The sequence below is a fragment of the Aspergillus sclerotioniger genome (assembly GCF_003184525.1).
Source record: "Aspergillus sclerotioniger CBS 115572 chromosome Unknown BO94scaffold_2, whole genome shotgun sequence".
In the NCBI taxonomy this organism is placed as follows: Eukaryota; Fungi; Ascomycota; class Eurotiomycetes; order Eurotiales; family Aspergillaceae; genus Aspergillus; species Aspergillus sclerotioniger.
The window spans coordinates 1,011,430-1,039,181 of NW_020290992.1; the positions used below are offsets into that span (position 1 = coordinate 1,011,430).

The following is a 27,752-nucleotide window of genomic DNA, read 5'->3' on the forward strand; positions in this document are numbered from 1 at the left end:
CACCTCCCATCAAACACAACTACCTAGAGTAAGTCATCAAAAAAAACACTCGTAAATCCCAATCAAAGACGATGATCGAAGAAGACCAAAAAATGCACTGTCGGGGAGTCGAACCCCGGCCACTCGCTTGGAAGGCGAGTATCATAACCGTTAGACTAACAGTGCTAGCTTGTTATGATATCGTGATGCGTAATTCCATCCATCTACTTATCGGCAACATTGCGACCTTTTTCCCCATCGGAGATAGTATTTGCTGAGAAGGGATTTGTCTGCTATTATATTTTCTTCGGTATGTAGAGTTAGACACTGAGTAGGGAGTATTAGGCCCTGTACTATGGGTATAGCGGATGTTGATCAATTAGTTAGGAGGATGTAGATATAGAATGGGTTAGCTAGATATATTAAGTCGACTGGAATGAGAAAATAAGGAGATTGATACATTGAAGCCATATACTAAGCATCGCCTACAAAAACAAGCGATAAAATGCCACAGAGTACATACCCCATAACTAAAATCCCAATTATCACACGACACACCCCTCGAACCCAACACACCAAAGCCTCAGTTCAACGCCAACTAAACATCTAGATACCCAATACCCCGCCCACCCCACCCGCTATATAGCCCAAATACCCGCTCGGTTTTTCAACAAGAAGCATCATTGGTCTAGTGGTAGAATTCATCGTTGCCATCGATGAGGCCCGTGTTCGATTCACGGATGATGCACTCTTTCCTTTCCAGCACTGTTAGTCTAACGGTTATGATACTCGCCTTCCAAGCGAGTGGCCGGGGTTCGACTCCCCGACAGTGCATTTTTGCCCCTAGGGCACAATTTTCTGCCACCGCCAACTTGAACACTTTTCGCGGAAAATTTTTCGGGTGTGTTTTTTCTTAAACCCGCTTATTTCCGTGCTTTTTGGGACGAGGTTCGCTGGGTTCTGCCAGCCAGGCGGCGAGGGAGGCGGTCTCTGCTGGCAAGCAATTGAACACTTTTGGAGGAAAGTTTTTTGGGACTGTTTTTTCTTAAACCCGCTTATTTCCGTGCTTTTCGGGACGAGGTTCGATGGGTTCTGCCGTATTGGACGGTGGGGAGGGCGGTCTGGGCGGTATTTATTCGGTCGATTGGTGGGTAGACTGGAGCTTCCCTACTGCTCTTAAGGGGTATAGCGCTGGTGTACTCGCTAGACGTTGAATAGTACTACTACTGCAGGGATGAGGGTATGGGAGGCATGTTTCTTTGGCCTGTCTATTTTACTCATTTGTAGGGCGTGTTAAGTCTGGGCGGAGCTATCTCATGTTTAGGGCTAGTGGATGCTTACTCTACAGAACATGGAGCCAGGGGAGAGGTGGAAAGCGTATATCATGCATCTCATATCAACGACGTTCAAAAACCCAGGTTTGTAAGCCGTCCAGCAACATTGTACAATACAATACATATACCAACCACGGTTGCTCTCTGACAATCTGCTCAGTCCTCCCATTCATCGTCTAATTGGTCTATCAGTCGGTTTTCGGCGTCCACGTCGCGACGCCCGAAACTCCCCCGTTGGTTGATGCTGCCGCCGCGGGCGTGGCCCAGGGTTGGAGAGCGTTTGAGACGCAGCAGACGGCCTATGGAGGAGAGGAGGATGACGATCATGTCCTGGTTGGTGGGGAAAGTTAGCCTATGTTCGGAGATCATCTTCTTAATGAAATGGCAAAGGCACGTGTTCAGTATGTTCATAGGAGACAAGGAAATCTATCTAGATCGTCCAATATCCTGACGGGACTATTGATATGAGATCCAGCGCTCTATGCCTTGATGGACTCGCACAGCAAGACGGCCGTGGTCAACACGGATTGTCAAGAGTCTCAAAGAGTGACGAAAGAATGAAACAGGAAATAAGAAGCAGCCGATAAGCCAGACCAGATCAATCCACCCTCGAAATGGGCAACTTTGCATTGCCAAACTCCTTGTACGAGGCCTGCTCATGCCGCCGGGATCGGGATCGTCGGAACGGGATCAACGTCAGGATACTTACTTTGATGAAGTCGAGCATCCCCGCCCAAAGACTGAAGTTTGGGCATTGTCTCCAACCGCGCTGGTGCATGACGGTCCGTTGGTAGGCGCAACCACCGACCAGGTACACGGTGATGGCGATCAAGGCACTATGCTTGTTAGTGGTTATCTTATCGCGAGCTAGACTGCTTACATCACGCCAAAAACGCCGCCGGGTGACAGGCCCGGATTGTCGGGAGTGGGCGCAGTGGCTCCACACGCGGCGGAGCTTCGCACTTCAAAGAAATACGAGCACTGATCCATCGTGCCAACAAACGAGACGGTTGCCTGGGAGGCGGGGGTGTCGCGCTCACACAGGAACGACATGATAGTGGATTTGGTGCGGGCAGCATTGCCGATGTAGTCGCCGGCACACGGAGAGCCATTGGTATAGTTCATGACCAGCTTGCGGCCACGGAAGAAAGGGTCGGAAGATTGTTGCCTACATTGTCAGTGTTGGCCTCCCACGGAACAGCGGTGTCATACATACCCTATGGAGTAGACTTTACCCTCCCTCTCATAGTAGGCGCTAACATTCCTCCACCGCGAGTGGTCCAACCCCACCACATCTTTGACATTCTCGATCACGGGCGCACAAATGTTTATTGTGAAGTTGGCATTGTAATCGTGGCCTTTGGCGTGCCAGCTCTCTTCGCGGGCGTTCTTCCGAGGCTTCTCGCCCTCGGCTGGCGGCGGAGATAAGGAGATGGTGTTGAGATCGTAGAACAAGCCGGTCGTTGGCGAACGAACGACACATGGCGAGAGGGTATCTTTGGAGCCAAATGACTCGGCAGCATAGGCAGTCAAAGGAGCAGCAAGGAGGAGTAGATATTTCAGCAGCGTGGGTGGCTTCATAGTGGAGATGATCCCCGGCGGGCTCGGGACGGTCGGCGATAACGTGTGTACAGTGTAGGCCGCAGAGTTGACGAAAGACTGGCACTGAGTTGGCGTGACTGATAGAGATGAGCGTGCGAAGCAGCCGGATAGAAAGGAGAGACGGAGAAAGAATACAAAAAAGATAAAGAGAAGCAGATGAGGAGAAAGAAAGAGGGGAGAAGACAAGGCGTCGTAATGCGCGGAGATGAAACGTCGCATTCTTGCGGAGAAACTGTCGCTGGAGAAGCTCTCACCGCCCGGCCCACAAGCTCCAGATCCCAAGACAAAAGAAAGGGTCGCCGTCTTCATCAACCTCACCTTCTCCTGATCCACGCCACCATGGCTCCCAAGAAGGACTCCAGGACTAAGGTCCCAATTCAGCCCGTACCAGAGAAGCGTGGCTATGAATTCGCAGGCCCGTACGTGCAATTCTCCTGCGATGCCACTCAGTACTGACTAGCCCAGGCTCGGTGCTTTTGGAATTGTGTTTGGCCTCCCCGTGCTGGTCTACAGCTTCACCTTTCTGTGTAACGATGTCTCCGGTTGTCCGGCACCCTCCTTGCTCCACCCCTCGACGCTGTCGCTCGACCAATTGAAGGCGGAGGTGGGTTGGCCAGAGGCAGGTCTGGCCGAGTTTTACGATACGCGCGTGACGCTGTGGGTGCTGAGCTACTATCTGCTCAGCTTGGTGATGCAGGTGTTTCTCCCCGGCCAGGAGGCCGACGGGACCGAATTGGCCTGCGGTGGAAGACTGCGCTACAAGTTCAATGGTAGGTCCTCCACCCAACCGGCGTATTCCCTCTAACATGTGCAGCCTTTCTTTCGGCCGTTCTGATCCTCGCCGGATGTGCTGTCGGCACCTATGTCCACGGAGCGGATTTTGTCGTCTGGACATTCCTTTGGGACAACTATCTGCAGGTTATCACCGCCAACCTGCTGATCTGCACCGTGATCGCCATCTTCGTCTATGCAAAGAGTTTTACCGTTCCGGCCCCTGGCCAGCCCAACCCTGAGCTCCGACAGTTGGCTCCGGGTGGCCACACCGGCAATGTGCTGTACGATTTCTTCATCGGCCGGGAGCTGAATCCGCGGGTGCGCCTACCCATCCCGTTTGTCAGCGAGGCATCACGCACGATCGACATCAAGTCGTGGTGTGAGATGCGGCCCGGCCTGCTGGGGTGGATTATCCTGAACCTGTCGAACATTGCCCGTCAGTACAGGACCTACGGCTACGTCACGGACTCGATCGTCATCTCGACTGCGTTCCAGGCGTTCTACGTGCTGGACGGACTGTACATGGAGCCGGCGCTCCTGACGACAATGGACATTATCATGGACGGCTTCGGGTTCATGCTGTCCTTTGGCGACATGGTCTGGGTGCCGTTCATCTACAACTTCCAGACCCGGTATCTTGCGGTGTTCCCGTACGAGCTGGGGGCAAAGGGCATCCTGCTCGTGCTGGCCGTCACGGCCGTGGGCTACTCGATCTTCCGGGGCGCCAACAACCAGAAGAACCGGTTCCGCACCAACCCGAACGACCCGCGCGTCAAGCACCTGCAATACATACAGACGGCCAGTGGCTCGAAGTTGATCACATCCGGCTGGTGGGGATGTGCGCGACACATCAACTACCTGGGCGACTGGGTGATGTCGTGGTCGTACTGCCTGCCAACGGGAATTGCAGGCTATGCCATTGTCCAGAGTGTGAACTCGGCAGGGGAACTGCAGAGCCAGGCGGTGCAGACAGCGGAGAGCCGGGGATGGGGAATGGTGTTTACGTACTTTTTCCTGGTGTACTTTGGAACATTGCTGATCCACCGAGAGCAGCGCGACGAGGAGAAGTGCAAGCGGAAGTATGGAAAGGATTGGGACCGGTATACGTCCAAGGTGCGGAGCCGGATCATTCCTGGAATTTATTAGCCCGCCCTTTCCGGCCCCTTTCTCACTTACAAAAGTTTGATGTACCATACTCGACTACATGTCATACCCATCTAGCTGTAATACTTTAGTCTATATAATATCACCTCTTCCTCTTCTTACCCTTGTTATCAATCGTCAACACATCCAACCCCCACTCATCATCCCCTTCATTCGGCACCCACGGCACAAGCACTTTCTTTGCCTCTGAGATAGCCCGTTGCCGTGCCCTACCCGCGGGGGTTCCCAACATCGCTCTCTTAAACTCGGCATATGATGATGCCGCAGCTACTTTATTCACTTGGTTCACCCACTCCTCTACTTCCCCCGTCTCATCCCCATCCCCACTCCCCTCACACGACCCCAACAAAGAAACAGAAAGAGCAAGATCCCTCAACCCCCCCCACATCCTCGCCCTCGACAACGCCGAAGCCCCCTTCCCCACCGGCGCCGAAGCCTTAAACCCCTGCTTCATACCATTGATGATAGTTTCATACAATCCTGTCTGTGAGCCGTAGAGCTTAGGGAGCTGCTTTGCTCCGTTCTGAGCAGCATATACATCCCCAATCCCATCCCCACCACCACCAGAAGATGAGGAAGAGAGTAACGAAGGTGCAGCAGTCCAAACAGCAGAGATCGTACCCGGTTTACACCTATCCGTTCGAGAAGTCGGTTTCCCGTATTGCCAGAGCCCGTTTACTATCTTATCCTCGACGGGGAGGATACTAAATGGGTGGTAGTGATACCGGTCCCCACCTTCACCTTGATATTGAGATTGAGACCGAGAGTGGATAAGAGGCGCCATTCTCCCCGAAGAACCAAACGCCCTCTCACACCCTACCGCACTCACCTCACTAGCAGGCATAACCACCCCCGCCAGATACACATTGGGCGTGACATTCACCAATAAGCCCATCTCGGCACTAATGAGGGATGAGACCTGCCGCAAGGCAAGTTTATCCGAACACGACTTGCTGAGTGTGGAGGGGGCGTCGGCGCGGGCGGGCTTGCGGCGGACGATGCCGAGGCGGGAGAAGTGGCCTCTTCCTGTTAAGAGATCTAGTTCTTTGGTTTCGGTGGGGGTGGTTGAAGAAGAAGAGGGAAGGATCTCCCAAGGCGTGGGATCGTCTTGTGCCGCCATGGTGAGTTCCATGCTTGCGTCGCCGCAGGGGGCGGTGGTGCAGTAGAGGTAGATTTTTAGGGTGGGGTTGAGTTCGAATGGTATCATATTTCCATTTTCAGTGTTGGAGGTGGTAGTGCGACGCTGAATGAATTTTGATGGTGTTGATTTTGACTCTGAGCTTGGTCCAGAAGAGGATGATGATGAAGATGGGGAGGTGAGTATACTTCTCACCTCACTCAACAACCAATGATTGAACGCACGAAGGGCCAGGATCTCAGCGTGCCAATCATGGAGAACAAGACCGGTGCAGTTGGGGAGTTGAGAGCTGGGGAGACATTTTGCGCCGGATCTGTACTTTTCATTAGCTTCATTCCTCCTTTTTCTTTACACGATATAGTAGAGTTAAAGTAGAAGTAGATAGGTAGATAGATAGATACATACGTCACAGCCACACATGTCAATTCCTCTTCTTCTCCATCAGATAAACCACCCCCCTCTACAAATCGTAAGCCACCATACCCACATACCACCATAAAAGCCAGAAGAGAAAAGAAACAACCCACCCCTCACAACCACAACCCCACACATCGGCATCCACTCCCTCGTCCCATCATCCCGAAGAATCGGTTTACTGCGTGGTGGCAGACGATCGAAATGAGCGTGTACGAGTCGGGCGATTCTTTCCCCGAGAGAAGTCAAACTCTCTTCTTCTTGTTGGGGATTTGAGGGGGCCATTGCATACACGCATGTATATATATATACAGCACTGGCCGACTCACGGGCTGTAGATATAGGTAGGTAGGTGGTGACTCCCGCCTTTTATACCAAAAATATAACATCACGTGATGATAACCATCATTCCTATCCATCTCATCCATCTAGCGAACTTAATCCAACCTACCTACTACATCCACGCAACCACCACCAACCCACCCCCAACGAAACAGCGAAACAAACAACCAAAATGGCCGATAAACTCCGCACGATCCAAAACCTCGAGGCGATGCAAGCCCGCTACATCGGTACGGGACACGCCGACACCACCAAATACGAATGGGTGTCGAATATCGTTCGTGACAGCTACGCCTCGTACATTGGACATCCGCCTATGTTGTCGTATATGGCGATGGGAATGGGAGAGTCGAAGGAGAAGGTCCGCGCTCAGATGATTGAGAAGATGGTGAGGGGGGCGGGGAATCCGCCGGAGGTATGTCTTTCTTTCTTCTATTTGGGGGATGAAGGGTTGGGTTGGGCTGGGCTGGGCTGATTTGGGTAGACGCAGGAATGAGTGTATCTCGTTTGGGAGATGGGAAGGCAGAGGGAGAGGGAGAGGGGATGGAGGGGGGGTTGAGATGGGATAAGCTGGTGGATGAATGGATGGGAATACGGCCAGAAATACAGTCGATGAGGTGCATATGGGAGAGCAATGATCAAACGGTAAAGGAGTTAGGCGTCAGGCTTTGTACAATACTCGCCATGGGATACAGGAATGGGATACAAAATCCAATGTAGTTACTTCTCCGCCGCCAACCGCGTATTCTCACTTTGCAACGACCCGATCAAATCCAGCCACTGCTTTCGCTCTGCGCGCAATCGGTCCACCTCTTTCTTGAGCACGTCGACCTCCCGGCGCAGAGCGTCACTTTCCGCCCGCGAACGCCACTTCTCCTGCTTGTCCGCGTGCTTCTGCTGTCGTGCCTCGATCTTCGATGCCTCCTTGACCTGGTCTTTCTCGATCTTGCTCAGCTGTTTCAGCAGCTTGGACTCCTCGTGAAACAGCCCCGACGCCACCTTTTGCATCCGCGCCGTGTCCTGGTCGGCCGACTTGCCCGACTGCCCCTTGTGCACGCTGCTGGCTGGGCTGCTAGTCGGCTCGCTGCTCGGCTGGTCATTCGTCGCTGCCAGCGCCGCTGTAGACGCCTTGTCGCGTTTGGATCCCTCGACCGGTGATGTCACGCGTAGGGCCTGGATGTCGGTCCGCACGCGGTCTAGCTGCGCTTCAACGTTGCGCTTTCGCTCCGCCAGCTTTGCCAGCTGCTTCTCGTGCGATGTCAGCTTGCCTTTTTTGTTTTTGGTCATCAGCTCCAGCGCGGAGATGTCGGGACCTGCCTCCGCCGAGGAATCAAGGGCCGAGTTGGCTGAGGGTGATATGGACGCTTTGCCTGATGCCGCATCATCTGCTTCTGCCCCATCCGGCTCATCTGCCCCCTTGCCCTCGTCAACCTCCTTGTCCGTCTCTGGGACATTCTGGGCAGACGGTTGGCGGGAGTGGGTTGGCAGGTAGTCGAGCACCGTCTGCGGCGCATACCGCTCCAGACCGGCGTTGACCAGGTAGGCGAAGCTGGCAATCAGACCATGATGCTCGACCTCGTCGTATTGGAAATCGTCCTCACTGTCCTCCTCACTCGATGCTTCACCCTCGCCATCATACTGACTGCCCACCGATTTGTCCGTGGACTTCCTCCCTTCCCCATCCCGACATGCCCAGTTCAAAAACTTGATAGCATCCGTACAGATACTCTTGGGGGTACCCTTTTCCACCATCCACCGCGGGATATTACCCCCAGGATCACTCCTCGTAACCATCACCCACTCGACAGGATTCATACCTTCCCCTTCCACCGGAATCTCCCGAATAAACTCCACACTCTCATACATCCCCCGAATATACCCCTGCACGGGAGGCGCATCATCATGCACACACGGTCTCGACACCATCATCCACTCCCTCCCTTTCCCTCTACCCCCACCCCCAGTCCCTCCCTCCTGCGCCTGACTCCCATCTTCACCATCCCCATCCTCCCAAGTAACAATACAACTCACAAAATCCCTCGCAGCCGTCGGTTTCGGAAACTGCGCCGAAACATGATAAACCTGGACCCGTCCAATCACCCCCTCCCCCTCCCCATCCCCATTATCCCCCCTTCATCCCTAACATCAACCCCCTCAACCAATCTCTCAGCCCCAATCCCCCTAACCGCCTGATCCGGCATCTTCCCCCTCCTCACCCTCTCCTCATTCCTCCGTAACGTCTCCCCCATCTCACCCGACAATTTCTCCCTCCACCGATCAAACCCCAACCCCTCATGCACACTGCGTCTCCCAAACCAATGTCCCTTCCCATCAGCCCCAGGCAGCTTATAAATCGGTATTTGGAGGGGATTATCCCGAGCGTTGGTGATTTTTATAGGTTTGCTCCATTCCTTCCGTACTTCTTTGAGGATATCATTTACCCCGGGAGCTCCTCCGTTCGTAGTCGGCGTTGGTGTAGTATCTCCATTCGCAATCGGTATGTTGATTAATGGCTGGGTGGGAACTACCTTTGACGGCCGAATCAATCCCGCGGGTTGGTCTGCGTATCCGGTTTGGGATGCATCGCCGTCAGAGGATGATGACGAGGAGGGGGCGGAAGGTAGTGGGACTGAGTCAATGATTAGGTGGGCTTTTGTGCGGAGGTCGGAGAGGTAAGCGCGGAGAGCGGCGGGGTTGGTGGTGGGGATGTCGGACCAGGTGGTTGGGGAGAGGGATTGGAGGGCGGTTTGGAGGTCGTGGTCCGGCATTGCTTGGTTGGTTGGTTGGTTTGGTTTGGTTTGTTGGATTATCTTTGGGTCATGGGTGGGTTGTTGAGTTGAGTTCAAGTAGGTAGGTAGGAGGGGTGGGTGGTGGTGTGGTGTGGTTGTGATTAGGTAGCAGTAGTAATAGTGGTGGTAGTGGTGGTAGTGGTGGTGCTGGTGGGTGGAGAATGCTGGTCTGGGGACATGCGGAGCGATTATGTACTTGTACACAGCATGGAGTACTCCTTTGTCATGGTGCAGGCAACAGGAAAGGATGCGAGTTGATGGTACCTCGATGATCGCTCTGACGTCATCGGCTCGAGGGCCAGGCCGCCAGTGCCGACCCCCTGAAGCTTACTGTACACTACTATGCTGCATGCTGATCGATTATGTCAGACTGAATACATGCCAATGACAAATTGTAGTAATCCTAGATAAAGAACGACAACAAGTGGGCTCAGCCCTCCAGCATCCGATTCCCGTCCCTCCCCTGGAGCGTGACGGGCGTATCCAGGTATAACCCAGCCTGGATGATAGGAGATGAACCTACCAGACACCACTCGACGAGGCCAATAGCAGTTATCGTAGGCTTCAACAGTCACGGACTGTGTCAACCCGACCATGCCACAGGCGATTTGGTCAGATAACAAGCTACGGCCCCATCTCTGTGTGTGCCAAACCTGCAGCATACATCCAGATGCATACCACAGCGTCGCGGCCACCAGTCTGATACCAGTACCGACCAGGTGAACCATGCGCAGCATGTCGCGACAGAAACAAAACATTCCTCATCCAAATCATATCCCAAGCCGCGAGGCTGACCAGGTCTTCGTGACGTATATGCGGATTCAAAATCTCCCCAAACAAACAGCCGACCCGCCGCTCTTGATGCTATAGAACGAAACAAAACGCTAGCGCTGTCAAAGGCAAACGAAGGAAATCACTTGCTGTCGGTAGTGTAAAAATGCAAAGCAAAGACGAAAGGAGTATCATGGGTGTCGAAAATCATCAAGATAACGCCGTCATTGATGCCAATTAGTCTGATGTGTGTAGCCGTAGGGTGGTGGTGGTTGCTCGGGCCCGGAGTCGTATTCATTCTGTCGATATGCATCCTGGGATCTATTCCAAAGACACGCGAAGTCAGGGATACCGTTAACATCAAGTGTCTGGTTCCATGGACCTGTTACATTGTTGTCCCGTACGGCAGTGAAAAATCCTGGTACCGACTTTCCCATCCAAACCCCGCCAGTCCCGCCACCGTGCTGCATGGTTGCACCAGCATGCTCGGTAGCGGGAGCGCCGCGATGGCCGCCGCCGACGTCGCCGCCGCACTGTAGTATTGCGCCGCATTGTACGGTGACGTTGTGTATGGTTGAGCGAACGTTGGCGAAGTAAGCTGCGCTTCCCCCATGACGTTCATATTGGTCCACATACTAGGGTTCTCGACGGTGCTGGTTGTCGCAGGGCTGGATGGAAGAACCTTCCATGATTCCAACGGTAGTGGTTGCGGGACCGGCTCCTGCCACCAAGCGGTCGCCCCGGTCGAGCTGGGCAGGAGAGGCGTCGAACGAAGCACATCGACCACTCGTGGTGGTGGTGGCAACAGGGGCACGAACAGGCTGGTGATCGCCGCCTTTGCGTCGTCGCTGCGACCTCCGAGTAGCTCGCCGGCGCCATCCTCCTCGAGGCCTTCGAGCGCAAGCGCACTGGTGCGATAGACGAACTTGTTGACTGCCTGCACAAACTCCTCCTGCAGCTTCTTCAGCTGGCTGTCCTTGTCGGGCCAGTCCCAGGTGCTGGCGGCGGTGTCGATGGAATAGATATCCTTGTGGTAATCGACCAGAGCCTCGATGGTCTCTGGGGTCAACTTGAAAGCCACTTCGTTCTGCGACACCATGTCGACATGCACGACGTACGCTTCCATGTGGATCATCTGGTAGTTAAAGAGGGCCTCGACGAGCGGGTTGTCGTCCTTCCGGAGCTCCGCATCAGGGGCCTTGGGGAACATCATGGAGCACAGCGTCCAGATGGCGTTGGGGGACGACAGCGTCTCCGTCAAGCATCTGGTGTGCTGGGTAACATTATTGAGAGGTCGCTTGACTCGGTTTACTCGCTTCAAGGTGGCAGTCAACCACGGCTCGATGCGGGCATTCAGCACCACGTTCGGGGACGAGCGTGGTGCGAATGCGGCTGCCGACGAGGGCAGAAGGACGGTGGGCATAGTTAGACCGCGCGAGAACGGGCGAAGAGAGTGGTGGACTTGACGAGAAAGGAACGAAGAAAGGAAGGGCGTATCAACAAAGAGAGAGATAAGATAGGGTGAAAAAAGACCATAGAGGCGACATTCGCCCACAGCGAGTGATTTTTCCCGATACAGTCCGAGGCGTGACGGCAATACTTCCAGTCACGAGGACCGAGGTGTTGAAGGGTAGCAGCGGGATGACAGAGGAAGTGAAAGGCTGCCTAAGGGGGAGGGGGGGGGGGAGGGGAGGTGGTTGTATATATTAAAATCCCCACCGTCAAGAAATAGGAGGAGTGGAGGGGTGGATTGTATAGGTCAAAATTACTGTGTGGGCGAACGCGCAAAGGAAGGAGGGTTGAGAAAGGAATGGCAACGGCGAGACTAAAGACAGAAGACGAGTGGAGGAAGAGGGAGAAGAAAAGAAGAGAAAGGCAGCGGAGACGGAGGGGAAGGAGAGGGGACAAAGAACTAAGAAGAGTCGTCGACAAGCAGTCGAAGAGGGGCCAGAGCAGAGCAGAGCAGTTAACCAAACGTCGGGATGGATCAATCACCCTCTGCAGTTGCTGGATGATGCAGTATCCGTACTGTATGAGGGGATCAAACTCCCCAGCCTGTGGTATCGGGCGGATTTATACAACCGCCAAATGAGGTGAGAAAATGTCAGATATGAGAGACCTAATAGCTTTCAACCAAGTTGGTATGGGGATAGACAAAAAGGAAAAAAAAATTGGAAGACGACGAGAGACAAAGCCGATCAATATAACGTTATCACACCCTTTGCTGAAACTCTGAAAGCACATTATTAAATCGATCAGAATCCCAACTGGAAAAACCAGGAGCGTACACAATACCCATACCCATACCCATACCCATACACACACACTTTTTTACCCATCCAGCTTTTGCCCGGGAGTTGGAAGTCTCCAATGGCGCAGGCCGGCGACTTTTTTTTTTTTTTTTCTTAGTTCCCTCCTTCCCCTCTTTTTTTATTATTTCTATTTATTTCTTTTCTTTTTCTGTCCTTTTTATTCGCGCTCTCATGCAGACGCGGAATCCCGATCGTATGGTACGAGAGGTTTTGGCCACCGTCCGGATTGCCCGTCCGATCTCAGGTGCGCAGGCAGACAGTCACCGCGAGAAGAGAGGGCTGGATTAGCAGGCTGCAGGTGTCCAGAAGTGTCGTTGGCGGTGGAGACCCGCGACAGTGCTCGAGTGGGCGATCCAAAGATGTCATTCCATTAATACTCTTGCCCTCTGAGTCAAGAACGGGGCCAACTTAGACCAACCTACGATCGGAGCGGGCCTTGCTTGGGTTTGGGTGTAGTTAGTAAGGGTACGGTATGTATTAAATGAATGCTACTCCCAACCCAACCAACCCTCTGGTATCAACCGGCGCTTCTCAAGTCATCCAAGAGAGTTCGACCAAGGCGCTCATCGTTCCCTGAGGCTTGCGACATCATTTGCACGGTTTCGGATGGTTCCTCGACGGTCGAATCGCGTGGGAGAAACCACAGCAAGCTCTGATTTGAATTCCACCCAGCCCAGGTATTGACTTTGCATTTCCGATTTAATTCTGATTCTGTTGGATTTTGTGTCTGGGCATACCACGGTGGGATAAGAAACCGGGCGACAGGCCTCGTCCGTGTCACAGGCACGACCCAGACTGACGGACGGACGGACCGTCAAGTCTGTCTGACATGCCGTTCTCGCAGATGAGGTAGGTAGGTAGAATCCATCTGCAGTCTGTACAGATGGGCGTTACACCGGAGAGAAAGTGAAGGGGGGGGGGGGTGTGGATGGAGCATGAGCCGTCTGGGCAGCAGCTGGGAGGCGCTGCAGAATGCAGAGTGAATGCAATTCAGACCAGCGGGCAGGGCACGACGATGCAAAGAGGGCTGGCTAAGCCCCGATGGCTGATCCACTCCGGATGGATGGAGGGCTGGAAAGGCATGCATGCACGGATGCATCTCGCTCGGCTCCTGGAAAACGGTCCTGGTCGGCAGACAACGCCAGACTCGTCGGGTCGATGCATCGGTTCTGCACACCCCATCGTGTTCTATCTATCTTCTTTCTCCCATGGAATTAATAATGCTTTTGAGATTCATCCCTCCACGAGCAATAGCAATAATATTAATAAAACCTCTGCTGACTGACCCCCACCTCATCCTGGGAGTGAAGATCACCCGATTGTCCATGAGATTCTAATGCCCAATCGAGTAAGACAGCAGAAGCCGGCGCGCATTTCCGCCACCAGTGGAGCCCCCTTCAGCTGGCAACAACATCGGCCTGAGATTTCGCTGCTTATGGTAGGCTGGCTGCCCGGTTTAGTTCCATTCTTAAAATACCCAAACAGGGCATTTTCCTCTATCCCGCCTCGCATATTAACGGACAAATGTAGCCACAGAGAATAGTCAAAATTCGAGACTGTGTATGCATCCTCCAAACTACACATCCACTGAAAAAGAGTAAATTCACCGCGCCCTCTTGCCTGCGCGCAACTTGTTATACAGACCACCGAAGCATCAAACGCACATTCTGCGGTATGACTCACAGCAGCAGCAGCAGCAGCAGCTGAAGCTGTTGTGTATACTGTATAGTACTTTGCAATGCAGACAGCATCCTGTATACTACGGCGAGGGGTTGGCTTGATAATAATCTACCCGAAAGTCGAGGTCAGAGGGTCCACAAAGCGTTGGCCAGTACCCCGTCGCACCGACTCGGTTCCAAACATCAGGACCCAGACATTCGCCGGCCGCGCACTATCTATAAAGCACATATTGTCCATGTACCCCATAGAGCACGGGTGATCCCCAATACATTGCCCACGGTAAGCAAACAAAATGCAGAGTATTCAAATGTTAAACGCAACGTAAGCAATTGAATTATGGACGAGCAAGTCCAAGTCAGGGCAACGTGAAACAAACCCGGTCAGGTCGTTCCAATTCACAGCATTATTCGGATCCCCTAGTCCCACTTGGGAAGGGAGGAAAAAGACCTCAGACTCAGCTGATGAATCATGGAGGGGTTGAGAGCATCGTGGGGCGAGCTAAATGACCTTGGAAGTTGGTACAGTGTCGCTTCTGACCTCAGATTCGCTGGTGGCCACCGAGTCCGGCTCGTACGCCGCAGCTGAGATCCCTGCTACGATCTACCATTGGACTGGGCCTCGTCGGCGGTCATCTCCAGACTTTCTGGAATCGGAAGTCAGTCGGCCTGGTAAGAAATGATACTCCGTCATTACACGCAGCACCGCGTCGCGAAAAGGGGATTTCCCCCGTCGAACTCCCCTCCCCGATCTGCATGCATGCGCTTCTTGCGTTGCCCTGAACTACCCTAATGTGTAGATAGGACTCGTCGCTAGTCCGCAGCACGTCCACCCGCGGGCGAGCTGGTTGGCTGACGGGGTGCCCTGGCTGGTGCTCGTATCAACCAGGACCCAGGTAAATCTGGAGATATTACCTGGACCAGGCACAATCTCCGAACCCATGGTCGGTGGCAAGCCATCGTGCGAGCATGGTATTTAGGGGTAGCGGGTGCCCGGCGACCCCGGGACTGGCTGGGATGGAGGAAAAATCCAACGATGCGGTCATGTCATCCCCTAGCCGACCTTGCACGACCCCTCGGACGACATCAACCCAGCCAGGGCCGGGAGCATCAAGCATTGTGGCAGTGACTGGGGTCAATCGGTGAGGCAACAATGCTACTCCAGTCTCAGCACGCGCCCAAAGCGGATTCGGATCGATGCGGAGTATACTTACTAGACGTGGGAAGAGATTGGATGGGTGAAAGCAGAAGTGATGATACCAGAGCGCATCGCTGTGTTCGGCTGGGGTCGGATTGCGGCAACAGAATGGCAAGGTCGTCCGGCGCAAGGATGCGGCATAAGCAACCAGCGCGTCGTCAGCTTAGCACTAAGGACCATGCGACCCATCATATTGGATGCTGGATGCTGGAACGACCATTATGGCCCGCTCTATGACATATCGTGGACCCTAGCCTATACATGCTTAGCAAGGCTGGAGTCGGATAGAGGGCATGGGCCGCTTCACGGGGCAAAAGTAGACCGACGACAGAGAGGCAAAGATAGAAAAAGAAAAGGGACGAGATCAAGCTGGAGCAAGCAAGGATATGCAGGATGCAGACAGGACAGGACAGGCAACAGGAAAACCCCGTTGGCAGGTTGAGGACTGGAACTGACGGATTGACGGATTGACGAATTGACGGCGGTGTCGGCGATGGCCGACTGCTGCGCCTCACCGTCGCCGCTGTCACTTGAGCCACATCACTGTGGCGAAGTTTCTGCAGGCGCCCATGACATAATGGCGGAGAATTATTAGGGCAGCAGAAGAAATACTGTTCTACATACGGAGTACATACTATGTAGCAACTAGCAACCAGCAACCAGCAAAATCTCCGCCACTATCGGACATGGCATTTGCGATGATATCAGCGGGTGGATGTGTAAACTTCCACGGCGGTTGACCCCAGCGCCCGGATAGGTAACCTGCATTCATCCAGGACTATACGAAGTACGAAGATCGATAGCCCAGAAAGCCCCAAAGCCCCCGGAGCAAAAAAACTCTTATTCACATGACTACGGCTTAGCGCTGCACCCAGCACCGACCTGGATAACCTCCCACACACCACCACAGGCGTGGATGCAACCGATACCCTGATCATCCAAGATTCCATGCAAGATTCTGGATTCAACCCGACTCTCCCACGAGGGACACGGCAGAGTAGTAGCCTTGAAGAAGCGGTCCATCACACCCGGGTTGAAGCCGTTCCCAGGAGGTCTGGGATAACCCCATGGTACCGCTAGCGAGATGCAACCTGCAGCATTACCATGCATTACCTTACCTGGCCGCCTAAGCGCCGAGTCCTCCCCATCCTAACCAGAGTCAGACTTTAGCCCCTCCGACCAGGCCTGCAACTGGCCAATACGGGCTGCCTTGCTGAGGCTAATCCCTGTTCCGTGTTTCAGACGACTCCATCTCCGGGTCAGCCATGGCCGAGGGGGAGGGGGTTACTACTGTAGGGGTGCATCGGCCGGGGGGTATCTTGGGCTTTTAACCTCTTTTCCCCTCTGATCCCCTCTGATCCTGAACGTGAAGGGGGGGTCGACCCACTTGGGCGTGCTGACCGTGCAGCTCTGTTCGGTCACCTGCTCCTCTAGCCGGTTTGGGGAGTTCATGGACTGGCCTGGCCTGGTCGGACAATCTTCGCGATGAGATCATCCTGTCCGGATTTATCCTCCAGGAGACCTGGGCTCTCTGGCGAAGCACCGAGCTCAGTCGTCCCGAAAATAGGTCTGCGTACTTTGTGCGCGGATCTAGGGGTCATAGCTGGGCCGAATGGTCTGGACTCACGTACTTCCGCGCAGCTCACTTTATGCTGGTATCCCAAGTAGGAAGCATTCCTCGTGTAGAATGAGCGATTGGTAGTCTGGATAGTTTCAATGTGAGACAGCATTTGTTCACTGACGTAACTGTTTACCTCTTTTATTTACCCCCCTCAGCTGCGAAATAGATTCCCCTCGTCTCCACACCCTTCATCTGCTAGACCCATCACACCGGTTCATGTCACTCATCCAACAGTGGTCTGCTATCTCGGGCAAAATAGCTGATGTCAGCACTTAATTGCAACGGTCTGAACGTGGCATGTGGGCCAATCCATAGCAGACTATACTTGAGTAGTGGATGCATCGGCGAGAGTGATCTGAAGGATGCGTATCACACGAACGGAAGGTATCACAAATCCTCTTTTGATGTTCACCAACAGAAGACGCACGGATACCAGGACCAGCTTGCCGTTTGTCTCTGCAGTGGCAGGGAAAAGGTTGAAACCTGATGTACCACAGCGTATGCTTTGTGGCTTCCACTGACCGGCACAAATGTGGCATTGAGATTGCTCACAACCTTGTTGGGAACGCCTGTGATGTCAGATTCATCAAAAAGTATGTTGGGTTTGTACGACATTGCGCGATTAAATGCATGGGACATTTGCAGAATGCCTGCTGCGTCACTAATGAATGTTGAGGCTTCCACTGCTGTTATTATCATGCAGTGCTTCATTTCTCGACGCACGGCTAGAGACATGTGAGGGGACAGGACCAGGTTATCCAGAAAGAGTCTAGGATTTGGAGCCTACTGGCTTGGAACGTGTATCTTATTGAGAGCTAGATTGGTCAACTTTCACATGTACTGTGGAAAGGTTGGTCACCTGACCCTCTGTCCTTGTTGCTTCTTTTTGTACGATATCATCTGGGATGCATCGACACCTCACATGGTACTTTGGTTCTATGACGGCTTTCCAGTCAAATAGACACCCACCAACTATCAACCTACTGTGAAAACTAGGAAAGCTAGCATAGTAATTTGGATTGGTAAAAATGCATGTCGCCGAGGCAATATCCTTGTGATGATGAAGGCGCGTAGCAACAAGACCATATTATCGCGTTTCCGGTTCTGTCTGTGCATAACTTGCCCCTTTAGAACATAGCAGGCCACTGGTAAGTGTTGACTAGATTAGGGTTGAGAATGAAAACAGCAACTGCTGCTGCTATCACCGCAATTATGTAAAGGAAATAAAGTACGCTAATTGGTAGTTTGATAGATCTTTGATGTATGTTACTATGTAGTTTAACTTTGACACGTGTTGTAGACCCTTTTCTATGTCAGGTAATCTAGATACATATTCGTTGTTGTTACTGTTTCCTGAATTTTACAATTCAAATCCGAGCAACTTGGGTGTAGCCACCAAAACCCTTCATGTCAATGACCACTGGGTCCATACACGCCTATATGACCCTCACTTCTTGAGCCCATCATCTAAACCATATCTACGACCCAGTCGAAAAGAACGAAAAGTCCGATTTTGTGAATAGATATCTATCTAACTCGACTGATACGGTATCAGATCTTATGGGATCTTGACCCTGACTAACAAAAAGTCCGTATCATAACCGTAGAAATGTAGCTGCAGGTTATACGACCTCGATAGAAAATGTTTGGCTGTATAACAGTCATATCATCTTCCACAGAAATCAAGACGGCCCCTTAACTAACAGCATCCAAACCGTATCAACCAATATACTATAGAAAGGGAGCTATGACTCGAAGTACTATTTTCTATCTTTCTTAATTCCCCACCAAGCTCTAGACAAAGTTCGTGCAGACCCACTATCCTAATATCCCTCATAGTATCTCGAGGATCTATATAGCTTTCAGTACCATTTGAAACAAGCACCCCCGTTCCATTAGCTATACGGCAACAACGAGCATTAACCATTTCAATCCCCAGCAGTCAAGATAAGAATGGAACTTCATTTCCCCAAGCAACCTGGGACCCTGATGGGACCAACATACACCAAGTATGTTAGATGTTTCACTTATTTTCTTTCCGAAAATTACTGACAATATACCCTTTTTAGTAAGTTCAAGCTCAAGATTGGGTTTTTGCTTGGAGGGTTAGGATGCGGCTGTGCGTTTCGGGTTTGTAGATCGTGGGGGCTGGATGGGTCTTTTTCTTTCTTGTTTTTATTCTGCTGATGTTGGTGGTAATAATCTGAGCAGTTGAGGATTTGGTTAGGGACGTAGAAGGGTAGGTTTGATGGTTCGTTCGGGGGTGGCCGTTTGTAGGTTCATTAAGTGATATGGTGAGTTCCTGTAACTTTATCATAATGATTCTCTTGTCAATATTGGTATGAAGGCATTTTATAATTGCTATAAGAAACTTGGAGGTAGGAAAGTTGTACGATATAGTCCCCTAGCCTACCTATAGACTATAGAGACGTGACGTCTACTTGTAGTAGGAGCAAGTTTATCGAGAGATTAAATGGCTCATCGTGGGCAATGACATTTATGATAGCACAACAGCGTGTCTGGGAATATGCAGGGGTTTGAAGCCTCGAGCAATGATGGGTCTTAGGATTAGAAAGGCGAATGCCCTGATGGAGATAGTATATCCCGTGAGCGAATTTTCGACGAGGATAATGCTGAAATAGACGTGTGGTCCGAGTGAGAACAGGATTGGGTAGGGTGGACCAGTCTGAAGCACCAGATAGCTTCTCCTGATATCAAGTGTCGCTTGCGGGTAGTGTGTTTCGAGGGTAGATTAGTGTATCTACCCCTTCGAGCATGTCGTAGCTGGCAGGAGTCCTATCCATAGATAGATACAGACATGTCCACCATCAGGATCATGGCTGAAACACCTAAATATCTTAGTCCTCCCTTCCAAACGTGCATTAACCAGTTCCAGGCAATACACAGATAAAAAGCCTTGCCCACAGACCATTTCAAATCCCCAGGAACAGAATTCCGAAAGACAAGCAACTCATCTAAGATAAACCTAATCTACAGACCTCAGGAAAAGGCCTATTCTAGAACCAACCCTGAATCTCCCATCAACAGCACGGAACATGCCATATGGGATAATGGCCCCTGCTTCAAAGATAACAGCAGGATTAAGAAAGGAAAAAAAGAGGAAGAGAAAAAGAAACAAAGGTTAAGCAGCAGATCATTTACCCGACGAAACTCGTTATTTGGGCCACCCACCAACAGCCCGCCGTTAAAGCGGAAGCATATCCGGTCTGATTTTTGGTCCTCCCTCAACAACGAACATCACCCATTTGGGCCAACAATAAGGATAGAAATAATAATAGTAGCCATTTGACTTCTTGTACCTGACTGCTTCCGTGGGAAGAGAAAATGTCTATATTTATCACAGTGATAAAATTTCCACTGGCAAAGCAGAGAAATGTAGGTAGCACGTTGGACGCGGGGAGATCGTCCTTGCTTGCTGATCGAGAAAGTAGGGCCCGAGCCGTCAAGTGACTTGCCCCTTTCACCTTGCTCTGTAGGTAGTCTGTACTAGCGTAGAAGATGAGGAGTAAGGTCTGCTGTGCTGTGCTGTGCTGTGTAGTGTAGCAGACTGCAGTAGGGAGGTGATCTGCTCGAGATGTGATCCATCCCCACCCCGGGTGTCTCATGTTCACATCGCAGTATTCAGTCAGGTGGCGGATGGTGTCCCTGTGGATCGCAATCTTTGGATCCATGAGCAATGACAAGGTTGGGTTCTCGGATCATATTGTCGACATGTCAGGATGAGACAGTGCTCCGTATATGAAGGGGGGAAGCTATATTTTCAGATTGAGACAGGGAAGTACTCGGGGGTTTACTGAAGGTTACCGGCAACGCGACCATGTGGAGCGAGGACCACAACATGCAGAGAATAACCCGCAATCGTGATGCATTGAACTTTGGCTGATTGGGGATTCTCTCCCATGCAATGACGTTTAGGCGAATGACTCGCGACCGAGGCATGGGGTTTTGGGGTGGCCCCTTCTAACAAGTAACAACGGCCATCCTTATCCTTCCCCGGCCTAAACAAAATCCTTCTGTGGTCGAGGAACCATGGATCCAACCCCGCTTGATGGTCGCGTCGACCATGAAGCTAAATTAGATCGAGTCCGAAGGGAGACTAAATCGCCCAACCTGCCCGCTTGCCGACTGCAGTTTCTTGAGACATCGCTGCTTCACATGCTACCGAGCACTCTCGCCGAATCTCACAGCACGGCGACAACTCCTTGTGCTGTTCTGTGGGTGCCAAATGCAACCTCTCCACATCAAGATGTTTGGGGCCTATGGAGGTCATTGCAGTTGGGCTCCCCGGAGACTAGTAGCGGGTGGTAGCCATCACTGGAGACTCGCCTTCTACCCGAAAGCCCCCATCGGCGTTCCATCGTCCCCGCAAGATAAGGTCGAAGAACATTTGCTATAGATGGCTTAGTAGAAAATCACGCACAGCCTGTTCACTAAAGTGAACAATCATTGGCTAAGTCTGTCGGCAGTGGGCCATCCAGTCACGCTTTTTATCCAGGAACCAGGTCTACTTCCCACGGTACGTCCAATCACTATCTGGGTTCTAGCCCCGTAACCACAAGGGCAGCTATTGTCAGATGTTCTTTGACTCAAGGTAATAGGCGTGGTGTCGATCACCGAGGTACCAGAATGTTTGAGCGGAAAAATAAGCCCATATTCGGAGCCAAACCGTGATCCAAAGCGCAACTCGCAATTCCCTTTCCCATCCATCCATTTGCCCCCACAAGGCGAGGAACCCCTAACACAGCATGAGATGCACGGTTCACTCCGACAGGCGTAGATTGATCCAATGAAGCCGTCTTTTCTGTCAGTCCAGGGAAACGTCCCTCTGGGACGGCCCCGGGATAGCCAATTCAGGTAGTAATCGGACGCTCCACTGCGGACGATTTTGTCGCGTTCGACCAGGAACCAAAGAGGAATTTCCCCCGTCAGACCGTCAGAACTCAGTAGTGTGGCCAGGACGAAACGCCCCAGCACGTCCTAGTCATTTCACATGTGGGGATCAGGACAACCCTCGGTCATGCCTCGATATTTGGATCGATGTGGAGAGTCCGGGTAGTACCCGTGTATCTGCAGACATATAAGGAGCCCTGCAGTCTGCTTGGATCTGGACCCTGACCGTTCCGTCGTCAACTGCTGGCATTCCCTGGTGGAAAGCACACTTCCAGCATGCGTTTCTCGTCGGCACTTCTTTCCGCCCTCTTGCTTTCCGGCACCTCGCTGGCGACTCCAGCTCCGGTGTCCTCATCTGTGGGTATCTCAACGCAGGCGAGACCCGCGCCAGAGGAACATGTTGCAGCACAGACACCCCCAGCAGCGGAGGCAACGGCCGCCGCCGCAGCCGCAGCAGCAGCAGCAGGGGCATCCGGACAGACGGCCGGTACCAAGCAACAGCCGAACAAGGATGCCAGTGCCGGCCAGCAAAACGTGAACGCCGCCAATCGGCAACCATCGGCCCAGGGGGCTGATCAGCAAACCACCCCCAGCGTCGGCCAGCAAACGGCTGCGGCTGCAGAAGCACCAAGTCAAAACACCGCTACACAGTCGCATGGAGATCTCCTATCAGGATTGGTCGGCGGTCTTCTGGGTGGTGGCTCCAGCCAGGACGCTGGAGCAAGCAGCAGCGCTGCCGCAACCCCTTCACAACCGGGCTTCGATCGGGCAGCCACTTCTACGCAGGATGCAGGGTCTTCCGCCACGAGTTCTTCTGGAAACCTGCTGACGGACATTGGCGATGGCCTTGGCGGTCTCCTTGGTCTTGCATCCCCGACATTCTTGAAGAATGTTGAGTCTTTCTTCAACCACTTCGCATACCTCTTCGATGATAAGACCACCGACCAGACGAAGTCCCTGCTCGACACTGCTTACAACCTGCTCAACAACCAGTTGATCACCGAATTGACTGGTCTTCTGAACAATGCAAACAGTCTGTTGACCCCGACATTTGTGAACGAGACCCAGCAATTGATCGGCTCGGTTGGTCCACTTGTCACACCCCAGCTGTTCAAGAAGGTCTCTACATTGCTTGATAATGGTAACAACCTGTTGACTGCTGAGTTTGTCAAGGAGGTTAATGGCCTGATCGGCAATGCGAACAACTTGTTGACGGCTGAGTTCGTCAAAGAAACAAAGGAGCTTATCCAATCTGTCTCTCCTATATTGACACCAGACATGCTTGGAATGGTTGGCACGCTCTTGAACAATGCCAATAATCTCCTAACTACAGAATTTGTTAAGGAGACCAAGTCGCTCATCAGTGCAGTTGGCCCTATCTTGACACCAGAGCTGGTCAAGGAGGTCAACACGTTGCTGACCAATGCCAATGGCTTGTTGACCGCCAACTTCGTCAAGGAAACGACATCTTTGATCGCGACCGTCGGGCCCGCTCTGACACCTCAGCTGTTCAAGGAGGTCAACTCGGTTCTTAGCAACGCCAACGGCCTCTTGACGCCGAGCTTCGTCAATGAAACCCAATCACTGATCGGGGCCGTCGGACCTGCACTCACTCCCGAGCTATTCAAGGAGGTCACATCGGTCTTGGGTAATGCCAATAGCCTGTTGACCGCCAACTTCGTGAAGGAGACTCAGAGCTTGATCGGCGCAGTTGCCCCTGTTCTGACACCTGGCATTCTTGTGGAAGTTGCCGGCTTGTTGGGCAATGCCAACGCCCTCCTTACACCGGCATTCGTGAATGAAACTCAAGGCTTGATTGGCGCTGTGGCCCCGATTTTGACGCCCACTCTTCTTGGGGAAGTTGGCAGCCTCCTGAACAATGCCAACTCTTTGTTAACGACAGGATTCGTTGACGAGACCCACTCACTGGTTGGCAGTGCAAATGACCTACTGACGACCGATTTCGTCAAGGAGACCCGCGGGTTGATCGGTGATCTTTCGCCGGTCATCACGCCTCACCTGCTCTCAGAAGTCGCAGGTCTGCTGGACAACGCGAACTCCCTGTTGACACCGAAGTTTGTCAACGAGACGCAAGGACTGATTGATGACATCTCGCCGGTTCTCACGCCGGAGATGCTGGGTGAGGTTGGCGAACTTCTCGGAAATGCCAACAAGCTCTTGACCACCAAATTCGTTGAAGAAACCCAGAGCCTGATCGATAATGTGTCACCTGCCATTACTCCTGCTCTCCTCAGCAACGTGAAAGACCTTCTTGGAAATGCAGCGAATCTGCTGACGCCTAAATTCGTGAATGAAACAAGCAATCTCATCGACGAAGTCTCGCCAATCCTCAGTGAAATCGCACCGATTCTCAGTCCCGAAATGCTTGGAACAGTTGGTGGCCTTCTTGGAAACGCCAACGATTTGTTGACCTCGAAGTTTGTTAATGAAACACAAGTGCTTGTTGAGGATGCTTCTGAGGTAAGTGTTGTGATCCAATGCCACCATGTTAAGAATGAAACTGACTGTTCATAGTTGCTTCCCGCTATGGTCAAGGTCTTAGGATCACTGTAAAAGCGTTGAACCGCAAAATAATATGGACATACGATATGGACAAGGTGTCTACTTAATCTTATAAGTAATTATGTGCTTCGATGTTGGTGTATCCCATGTTTGCGATCTGTGCCGCCGATACAGTGCAGGTACAGATGACGTCTTAATTATAGCTGGTCCATAGTCCAAGATTTCAGAACGCGTGCCGAGTCGTTAAGCTGGCTTGGCCCATAATCACAGGAACAACTTATATGTGCTGTACATGATAAAGGTGTACTGAACGCCGAAAATCTTGTAGAGAGCAATAAGCTCAACCGGTCCATAGGCTTTGCGGGATGAATAGAACATCACCGTCCAGCAAAAGCGGATATATGCCTGTTATCCAGGGATCCGGGAGAGGTATCATGAGCGGGAATCCAAAAATGCATGGCTATCTGTGCCATTCAAGCGGATATGGGCTTTCGTAGAGCGGAGCCAGGCGGAAACAGGGTGCTCAAGCCCGTTGAGCGCCATGTGGTAATTTGATCATTCCTCAGTCGCACGGCACTTCGCATCATCGCAGTATTTTCCGGCGAGGAGAAAAATCGTGACCATTTGGCAAGCCGCTCTGGTTGAGAATCTTCGTATGGTATATTGTAAAGCTTCTGAGTCGAAACGGACCTTAAGATGCAATGGCCGAAGGCTTGTCTTGGAACTTCGACAAGACCTTCATTTCGGTATTACGTTCCTTGATCTTCTTATCCATGGCTTTCTGAACATCTTCGCGTTTTTTCTCGGCGTCTTGCAGCTTCTGTTTCAGTTCTCTTGCGACTTGCTCTTGGGCCTTCAACGCCGCCTCCGGGGATGGGAATTCCTGGCGTAGCTTTTCAATCTGAGCGCGTACTTCCTCCTCATCGATAGGAATGCAAGTAACTGGATGGTATTTGTGTGGTGGAAGAGGCTCCCCCGGTATACGGATCTCAGGGAGCAGTTCGTGGATTGCCGTGGTGCGGATCGGGGAGTCCAGCGGAACCGGCTTGGCTGTGGGAGAAGGCGTCGGTTCAGAAGGCGGGGAGAGAGGGAGTTGCTGATCCATGTTGATGTAGGCTTGCTGTAAGCGGGCGTTCTCCGGGCAGGTAAATGAAGATGTTTCTTGGACAGGTCGGTTTAAGCAAGTAGGTAGTGACTTCTCACAGTTTGTTGACCGAGGTGTTGGCTGTTGTTCATGGGATTTTGTCAGTCGCGATTACTGCCATCTCGGTGGTTCACCGCCATGGCTGGTCACCTGATTAGGAATAGTTCCCCGCGGCTCCGCATGTCAATGATTCTCTTTCACGTGCTCGGTGATAACTCGGGAGTGTTGAACAGCATGAGTCAGATAGCTTTCAATAACTGAATCTCACTCTGTCAGGAGCGGAGATTCCTGTCAGCATTCTTTGACTGCGGCGTGTACTGGAGGCTGATTTCCGGATGCATAGGCGGTCAGGTTCTGCCATCAGGGGTAGCTCGCCGCCTTCGCTCCGGATGTGGGGGGTCGGCGAGGGTCTCGACCGGCAGCGTCTCACAAGACAGCGTCAAGTTACCCGGACACTCGAATAGATGAAAATCGAGTGGCTCTGGACCGATCCCGTTGGCTTCGAGCTTGCTAACCATGCAGGCCTTTGGTATGTCTCCCACCATGCGTATTCTATCAAGCAAAGCGGATCGTCGAATTGAATGACATGTCTTCTGGCATTGGCGCTAATGCTGCATCCATTAGTCCCTAAGAACCGGAGAGTAAGTCGATCACGCTCAATTGATGGAGGTATTGAAGATGCCAATGGCAGATATAGCCTAGATTCGAGTTGGTCTTGAGAGTGAGATCCCATTTATCTCATCGCAAGTAACGCACCGACTGACTGCTATGTCATTCTAGATCATCGACCTCAACAATGTCCCACTCGTGAGCGGTACCGCATTCGTCAAATGGCGCTTGCCGTCATCCAGTGCGACTGAACACCACGGCCATACGGATAAGGCAGTCATCGTAGACCATAGGGCATACTGGAACTACGAAAAGGTCCTGCAGGTCAGGCTCACCATTGACCGAAACCAGACCCTCCACGAATGCGAGCTATACTTCGAGATTATCCAGGAATTTGCGTCTGGAGGGAACAATGACAAAAATCTGCTGGGAAGGATAAGACTCAACCTGTCCGAATATGTGGACAAGAGCGACGACGACGAGGGCATCGTACGGAGATACTTGATGCAAGATAGCAAAATAAACAGCACGCTCAAAGTCGGGATAGCTACACGTCAAGTCGAAGGGGATCGGAATTTTATTACGTATGTCTTATGCCATGGGAAAGGAAACTGCGACGTACTGACAGAACATGTTGCTGATTATATTCAGGCCTCCTCTCAAATCAGCCATGGTCTTTGGAGGAATCGCAGGGGTTGTATCCTCGGAACAAGGAGAACACGATGACCTGGGCCGGCTACCGACGATCAACACTCAGAGCCGCGAAGTTACAGACATGCAAGACATGTACCGCCGCACTCTGGCCGCCTCTTGGAATTCGCGGGCGGACGATTTACCGGCGGATAAGCTGATCGAAGAATTATTCTCCGGAGGCATCAGCTGGGCCGATGGCCTTGATGGCCGCGCCGAGAAAACCGTCGAACACCAGGCCGATCGACTGTCACCACACGGAAATGCAGGTGCCAGGCAAGCTTTATCAGACAACCGACTGTCCCCTCCCAGCTTTGAAAGACGGCCACGAAGCTCTTCGAGCAACCATTTTCGGAATGATGCTAAGGGGGCAGAATTTGTCCCGTCCAATGACCATGCAAGGAAAGGCGGAAGCATTGAGCAGCAACTGTACGACAACCCGAAAGGCAAGGCTTGGAAAAATCGTAGTTCGGAATTCGAACTGTCCGAGTTCGATGTGCGCGAGGACTTGCGGAGTTGGGAGGTGATGAACCAGGAGTAATTTAGCGTGGTGCTTGTGGCGTTAGACATTCCCCTGTATAATACCCCCTATGACTCTTTCTTATACATTTGCGCTCTGCTTGGTTGGTTGCTCCATGACTGGCTGCCGATATCTACTTTGTATCTAATTGCTCCGGCTGCGAGATGGATCCGCATCTAGACTAGACCGTTTTGGGACTAGCAGAGATCCCAGATTGCATCAATTCGAGCTTCGACTTTCC

General features: G+C 52.2%; 11 protein-coding genes and 3 non-coding genes across 14 annotated transcripts; 7 read left to right on the forward strand and 7 right to left on the reverse strand.

The window, feature by feature from the left end:
• Positions 1 to 93: 93 nt before the first annotated feature.
• BO94DRAFT_t49 lies at positions 94 to 165 on the reverse strand. The gene has a single exon. It is a non-coding gene; the product is annotated as a tRNA-Gly (tRNA).
• A 491-nt stretch (positions 166 to 656) lies between these two features.
• Positions 657 to 727, forward strand: BO94DRAFT_t34. Its single transcript has one exon. It is a non-coding gene; the product is annotated as a tRNA-Gly (tRNA).
• Positions 728 to 741: 14 nt separating this feature from the next.
• Positions 742 to 813, forward strand: BO94DRAFT_t35. The gene has a single exon. It is a non-coding gene; the product is annotated as a tRNA-Gly (tRNA).
• Positions 814 to 1,347: 534 nt separating this feature from the next.
• BO94DRAFT_507061 (putative vacuolar sorting receptor (Mrl1)) lies at positions 1,348 to 3,105 on the reverse strand. The gene is made up of 4 exons (XM_025609599.1): positions 2,530 to 3,105; positions 2,194 to 2,481; positions 2,023 to 2,149; positions 1,348 to 1,643 (listed from the first exon to the last, which is right to left on the reverse strand). Exons 1-4 carry the CDS (start codon positions 2,892 to 2,894, stop codon positions 1,470 to 1,472), a joined length of 954 nt encoding a protein of 317 aa, XP_025472556.1. The 5' UTR covers positions 2,895 to 3,105; the 3' UTR covers positions 1,348 to 1,469.
• Positions 3,106 to 3,235: 130 nt separating this feature from the next.
• Positions 3,236 to 4,941, forward strand: erg24B (c-14 sterol reductase). The gene is made up of 3 exons (XM_025610692.1): positions 3,236 to 3,334; positions 3,381 to 3,685; positions 3,730 to 4,941. Exons 1-3 carry the CDS (start codon positions 3,255 to 3,257, stop codon positions 4,833 to 4,835), a joined length of 1,491 nt encoding a protein of 496 aa, XP_025472557.1. The 5' UTR covers positions 3,236 to 3,254; the 3' UTR covers positions 4,836 to 4,941.
• BO94DRAFT_507068 (tRNA-specific adenosine deaminase) lies at positions 4,924 to 6,852 on the reverse strand. The gene is made up of 3 exons (XM_025609600.1): positions 6,519 to 6,852; positions 6,397 to 6,451; positions 4,924 to 6,304 (listed from the first exon to the last, which is right to left on the reverse strand). The coding sequence occupies exons 1-3, from the start codon at positions 6,688 to 6,690 to the stop codon at positions 4,936 to 4,938; spliced, it is 1,596 nt and encodes a 531-aa protein (XP_025472558.1). The 5' UTR covers positions 6,691 to 6,852; the 3' UTR covers positions 4,924 to 4,935.
• Positions 6,853 to 6,919: 67 nt separating this feature from the next.
• Positions 6,920 to 7,510, forward strand: BO94DRAFT_482635 (splicing factor 3B subunit 5 family protein; the record flags this gene model as incomplete). The annotated part of the gene is made up of 2 exons (XM_025608898.1): positions 6,920 to 7,162; positions 7,232 to 7,510. The coding sequence occupies 2 exons, from the start codon at positions 6,920 to 6,922 to the stop codon at positions 7,241 to 7,243; spliced, it is 255 nt and encodes an 84-aa protein (XP_025472559.1). The 3' UTR covers positions 7,244 to 7,510.
• On the reverse strand, positions 7,468 to 9,515 carry BO94DRAFT_580960 (uncharacterized protein; the record flags this gene model as incomplete). Its single annotated transcript, XM_025615358.1, has 2 exons — positions 7,468 to 8,829; positions 8,892 to 9,515. 2 exons carry the CDS (start codon positions 9,513 to 9,515, stop codon positions 7,468 to 7,470), a joined length of 1,986 nt encoding a protein of 661 aa, XP_025472560.1.
• A 1,016-nt stretch (positions 9,516 to 10,531) lies between these two features.
• On the reverse strand, positions 10,532 to 11,730 carry BO94DRAFT_455226 (uncharacterized protein; the record flags this gene model as incomplete). The annotated part of the gene is made up of 2 exons (XM_025607643.1): positions 10,532 to 10,910; positions 10,940 to 11,730. The coding sequence occupies 2 exons, from the start codon at positions 11,728 to 11,730 to the stop codon at positions 10,532 to 10,534; spliced, it is 1,170 nt and encodes a 389-aa protein (XP_025472561.1).
• Positions 11,731 to 14,801: 3,071 nt separating this feature from the next.
• On the forward strand, positions 14,802 to 15,275 carry BO94DRAFT_541898 (uncharacterized protein; the record flags this gene model as incomplete). Its single annotated transcript, XM_025613067.1, has 2 exons — positions 14,802 to 14,954; positions 15,096 to 15,275. 2 exons carry the CDS (start codon positions 14,802 to 14,804, stop codon positions 15,273 to 15,275), a joined length of 333 nt encoding a protein of 110 aa, XP_025472562.1.
• Positions 15,276 to 16,136: 861 nt separating this feature from the next.
• On the reverse strand, positions 16,137 to 17,046 carry BO94DRAFT_530534 (uncharacterized protein). Its single transcript, XM_025610693.1, has one exon. It carries the CDS (start codon positions 16,601 to 16,603, stop codon positions 16,346 to 16,348), a length of 258 nt encoding a protein of 85 aa, XP_025472563.1. The 5' UTR covers positions 16,604 to 17,046; the 3' UTR covers positions 16,137 to 16,345.
• Positions 17,047 to 22,301: 5,255 nt separating this feature from the next.
• On the forward strand, positions 22,302 to 24,599 carry BO94DRAFT_541899 (uncharacterized protein; the record flags this gene model as incomplete). Its single annotated transcript, XM_025613068.1, has 2 exons — positions 22,302 to 24,506; positions 24,561 to 24,599. 2 exons carry the CDS (start codon positions 22,302 to 22,304, stop codon positions 24,597 to 24,599), a joined length of 2,244 nt encoding a protein of 747 aa, XP_025472564.1.
• Positions 24,600 to 25,070: 471 nt separating this feature from the next.
• Positions 25,071 to 25,820, reverse strand: BO94DRAFT_136856 (uncharacterized protein). Its single transcript, XM_025605699.1, has one exon. The coding sequence runs from the start codon at positions 25,651 to 25,653 to the stop codon at positions 25,240 to 25,242; it is 414 nt and encodes a 137-aa protein (XP_025472565.1). The 5' UTR covers positions 25,654 to 25,820; the 3' UTR covers positions 25,071 to 25,239.
• Positions 25,821 to 25,938: 118 nt separating this feature from the next.
• BO94DRAFT_620180 (N-terminal C2 domain-containing protein) lies at positions 25,939 to 27,752 on the forward strand. Its single transcript, XM_025616912.1, has 5 exons — positions 25,939 to 26,221; positions 26,317 to 26,333; positions 26,390 to 26,413; positions 26,473 to 26,885; positions 26,953 to 27,752. Exons 1-5 carry the CDS (start codon positions 26,209 to 26,211, stop codon positions 27,530 to 27,532), a joined length of 1,047 nt encoding a protein of 348 aa, XP_025472566.1. The 5' UTR covers positions 25,939 to 26,208; the 3' UTR covers positions 27,533 to 27,752.

Coding starts and splice junctions, on each gene's coding strand:
- BO94DRAFT_507061 (XM_025609599.1), bottom strand. CDS start 2,894: ATGAAGCCACCCACGCTGCTGAAATATCTACTCCTCCTTGCTGCTCCT. Junction 2,482..2,529: donor GGTAAAGTCTACTCCATAGG/GTATGTATGACA, acceptor CTGACAATGTAG/GCAACAATCTTCCGACCCTT. Junction 1,644..2,022: donor GGATGCTCGACTTCATCAAA/GTAAGTATCCTG, acceptor CCCACCAACCAG/GACATGATCGTCATCCTCCT.
- erg24B (XM_025610692.1), top strand. CDS start 3,255: ATGGCTCCCAAGAAGGACTCCAGGACTAAGGTCCCAATTCAGCCCGTA. Junction 3,335..3,380: donor GGCTATGAATTCGCAGGCCC/GTACGTGCAATT, acceptor TGACTAGCCCAG/GCTCGGTGCTTTTGGAATTG. Junction 3,686..3,729: donor ACTGCGCTACAAGTTCAATG/GTAGGTCCTCCA, acceptor TAACATGTGCAG/CCTTTCTTTCGGCCGTTCTG.
- BO94DRAFT_507068 (XM_025609600.1), bottom strand. CDS start 6,690: ATGGCCCCCTCAAATCCCCAACAAGAAGAAGAGAGTTTGACTTCTCTC. Junction 6,452..6,518: donor TGGGGTTGTGGTTGTGAGGG/GTGGGTTGTTTC, acceptor TACGATTTGTAG/AGGGGGGTGGTTTATCTGAT. Junction 6,305..6,396: donor TTGACATGTGTGGCTGTGAC/GTATGTATCTAT, acceptor TGAAAAGTACAG/ATCCGGCGCAAAATGTCTCC.
- BO94DRAFT_530534 (XM_025610693.1), bottom strand. CDS start 16,603: ATGCATGGTAATGCTGCAGGTTGCATCTCGCTAGCGGTACCATGGGGT.
- BO94DRAFT_136856 (XM_025605699.1), bottom strand. CDS start 25,653: ATGGATCAGCAACTCCCTCTCTCCCCGCCTTCTGAACCGACGCCTTCT.
- BO94DRAFT_620180 (XM_025616912.1), top strand. Junction 26,414..26,472: donor GATTCGAGTTGGTCTTGAGA/GTGAGATCCCAT, acceptor ATGTCATTCTAG/ATCATCGACCTCAACAATGT. Junction 26,886..26,952: donor GGGGATCGGAATTTTATTAC/GTATGTCTTATG, acceptor GATTATATTCAG/GCCTCCTCTCAAATCAGCCA.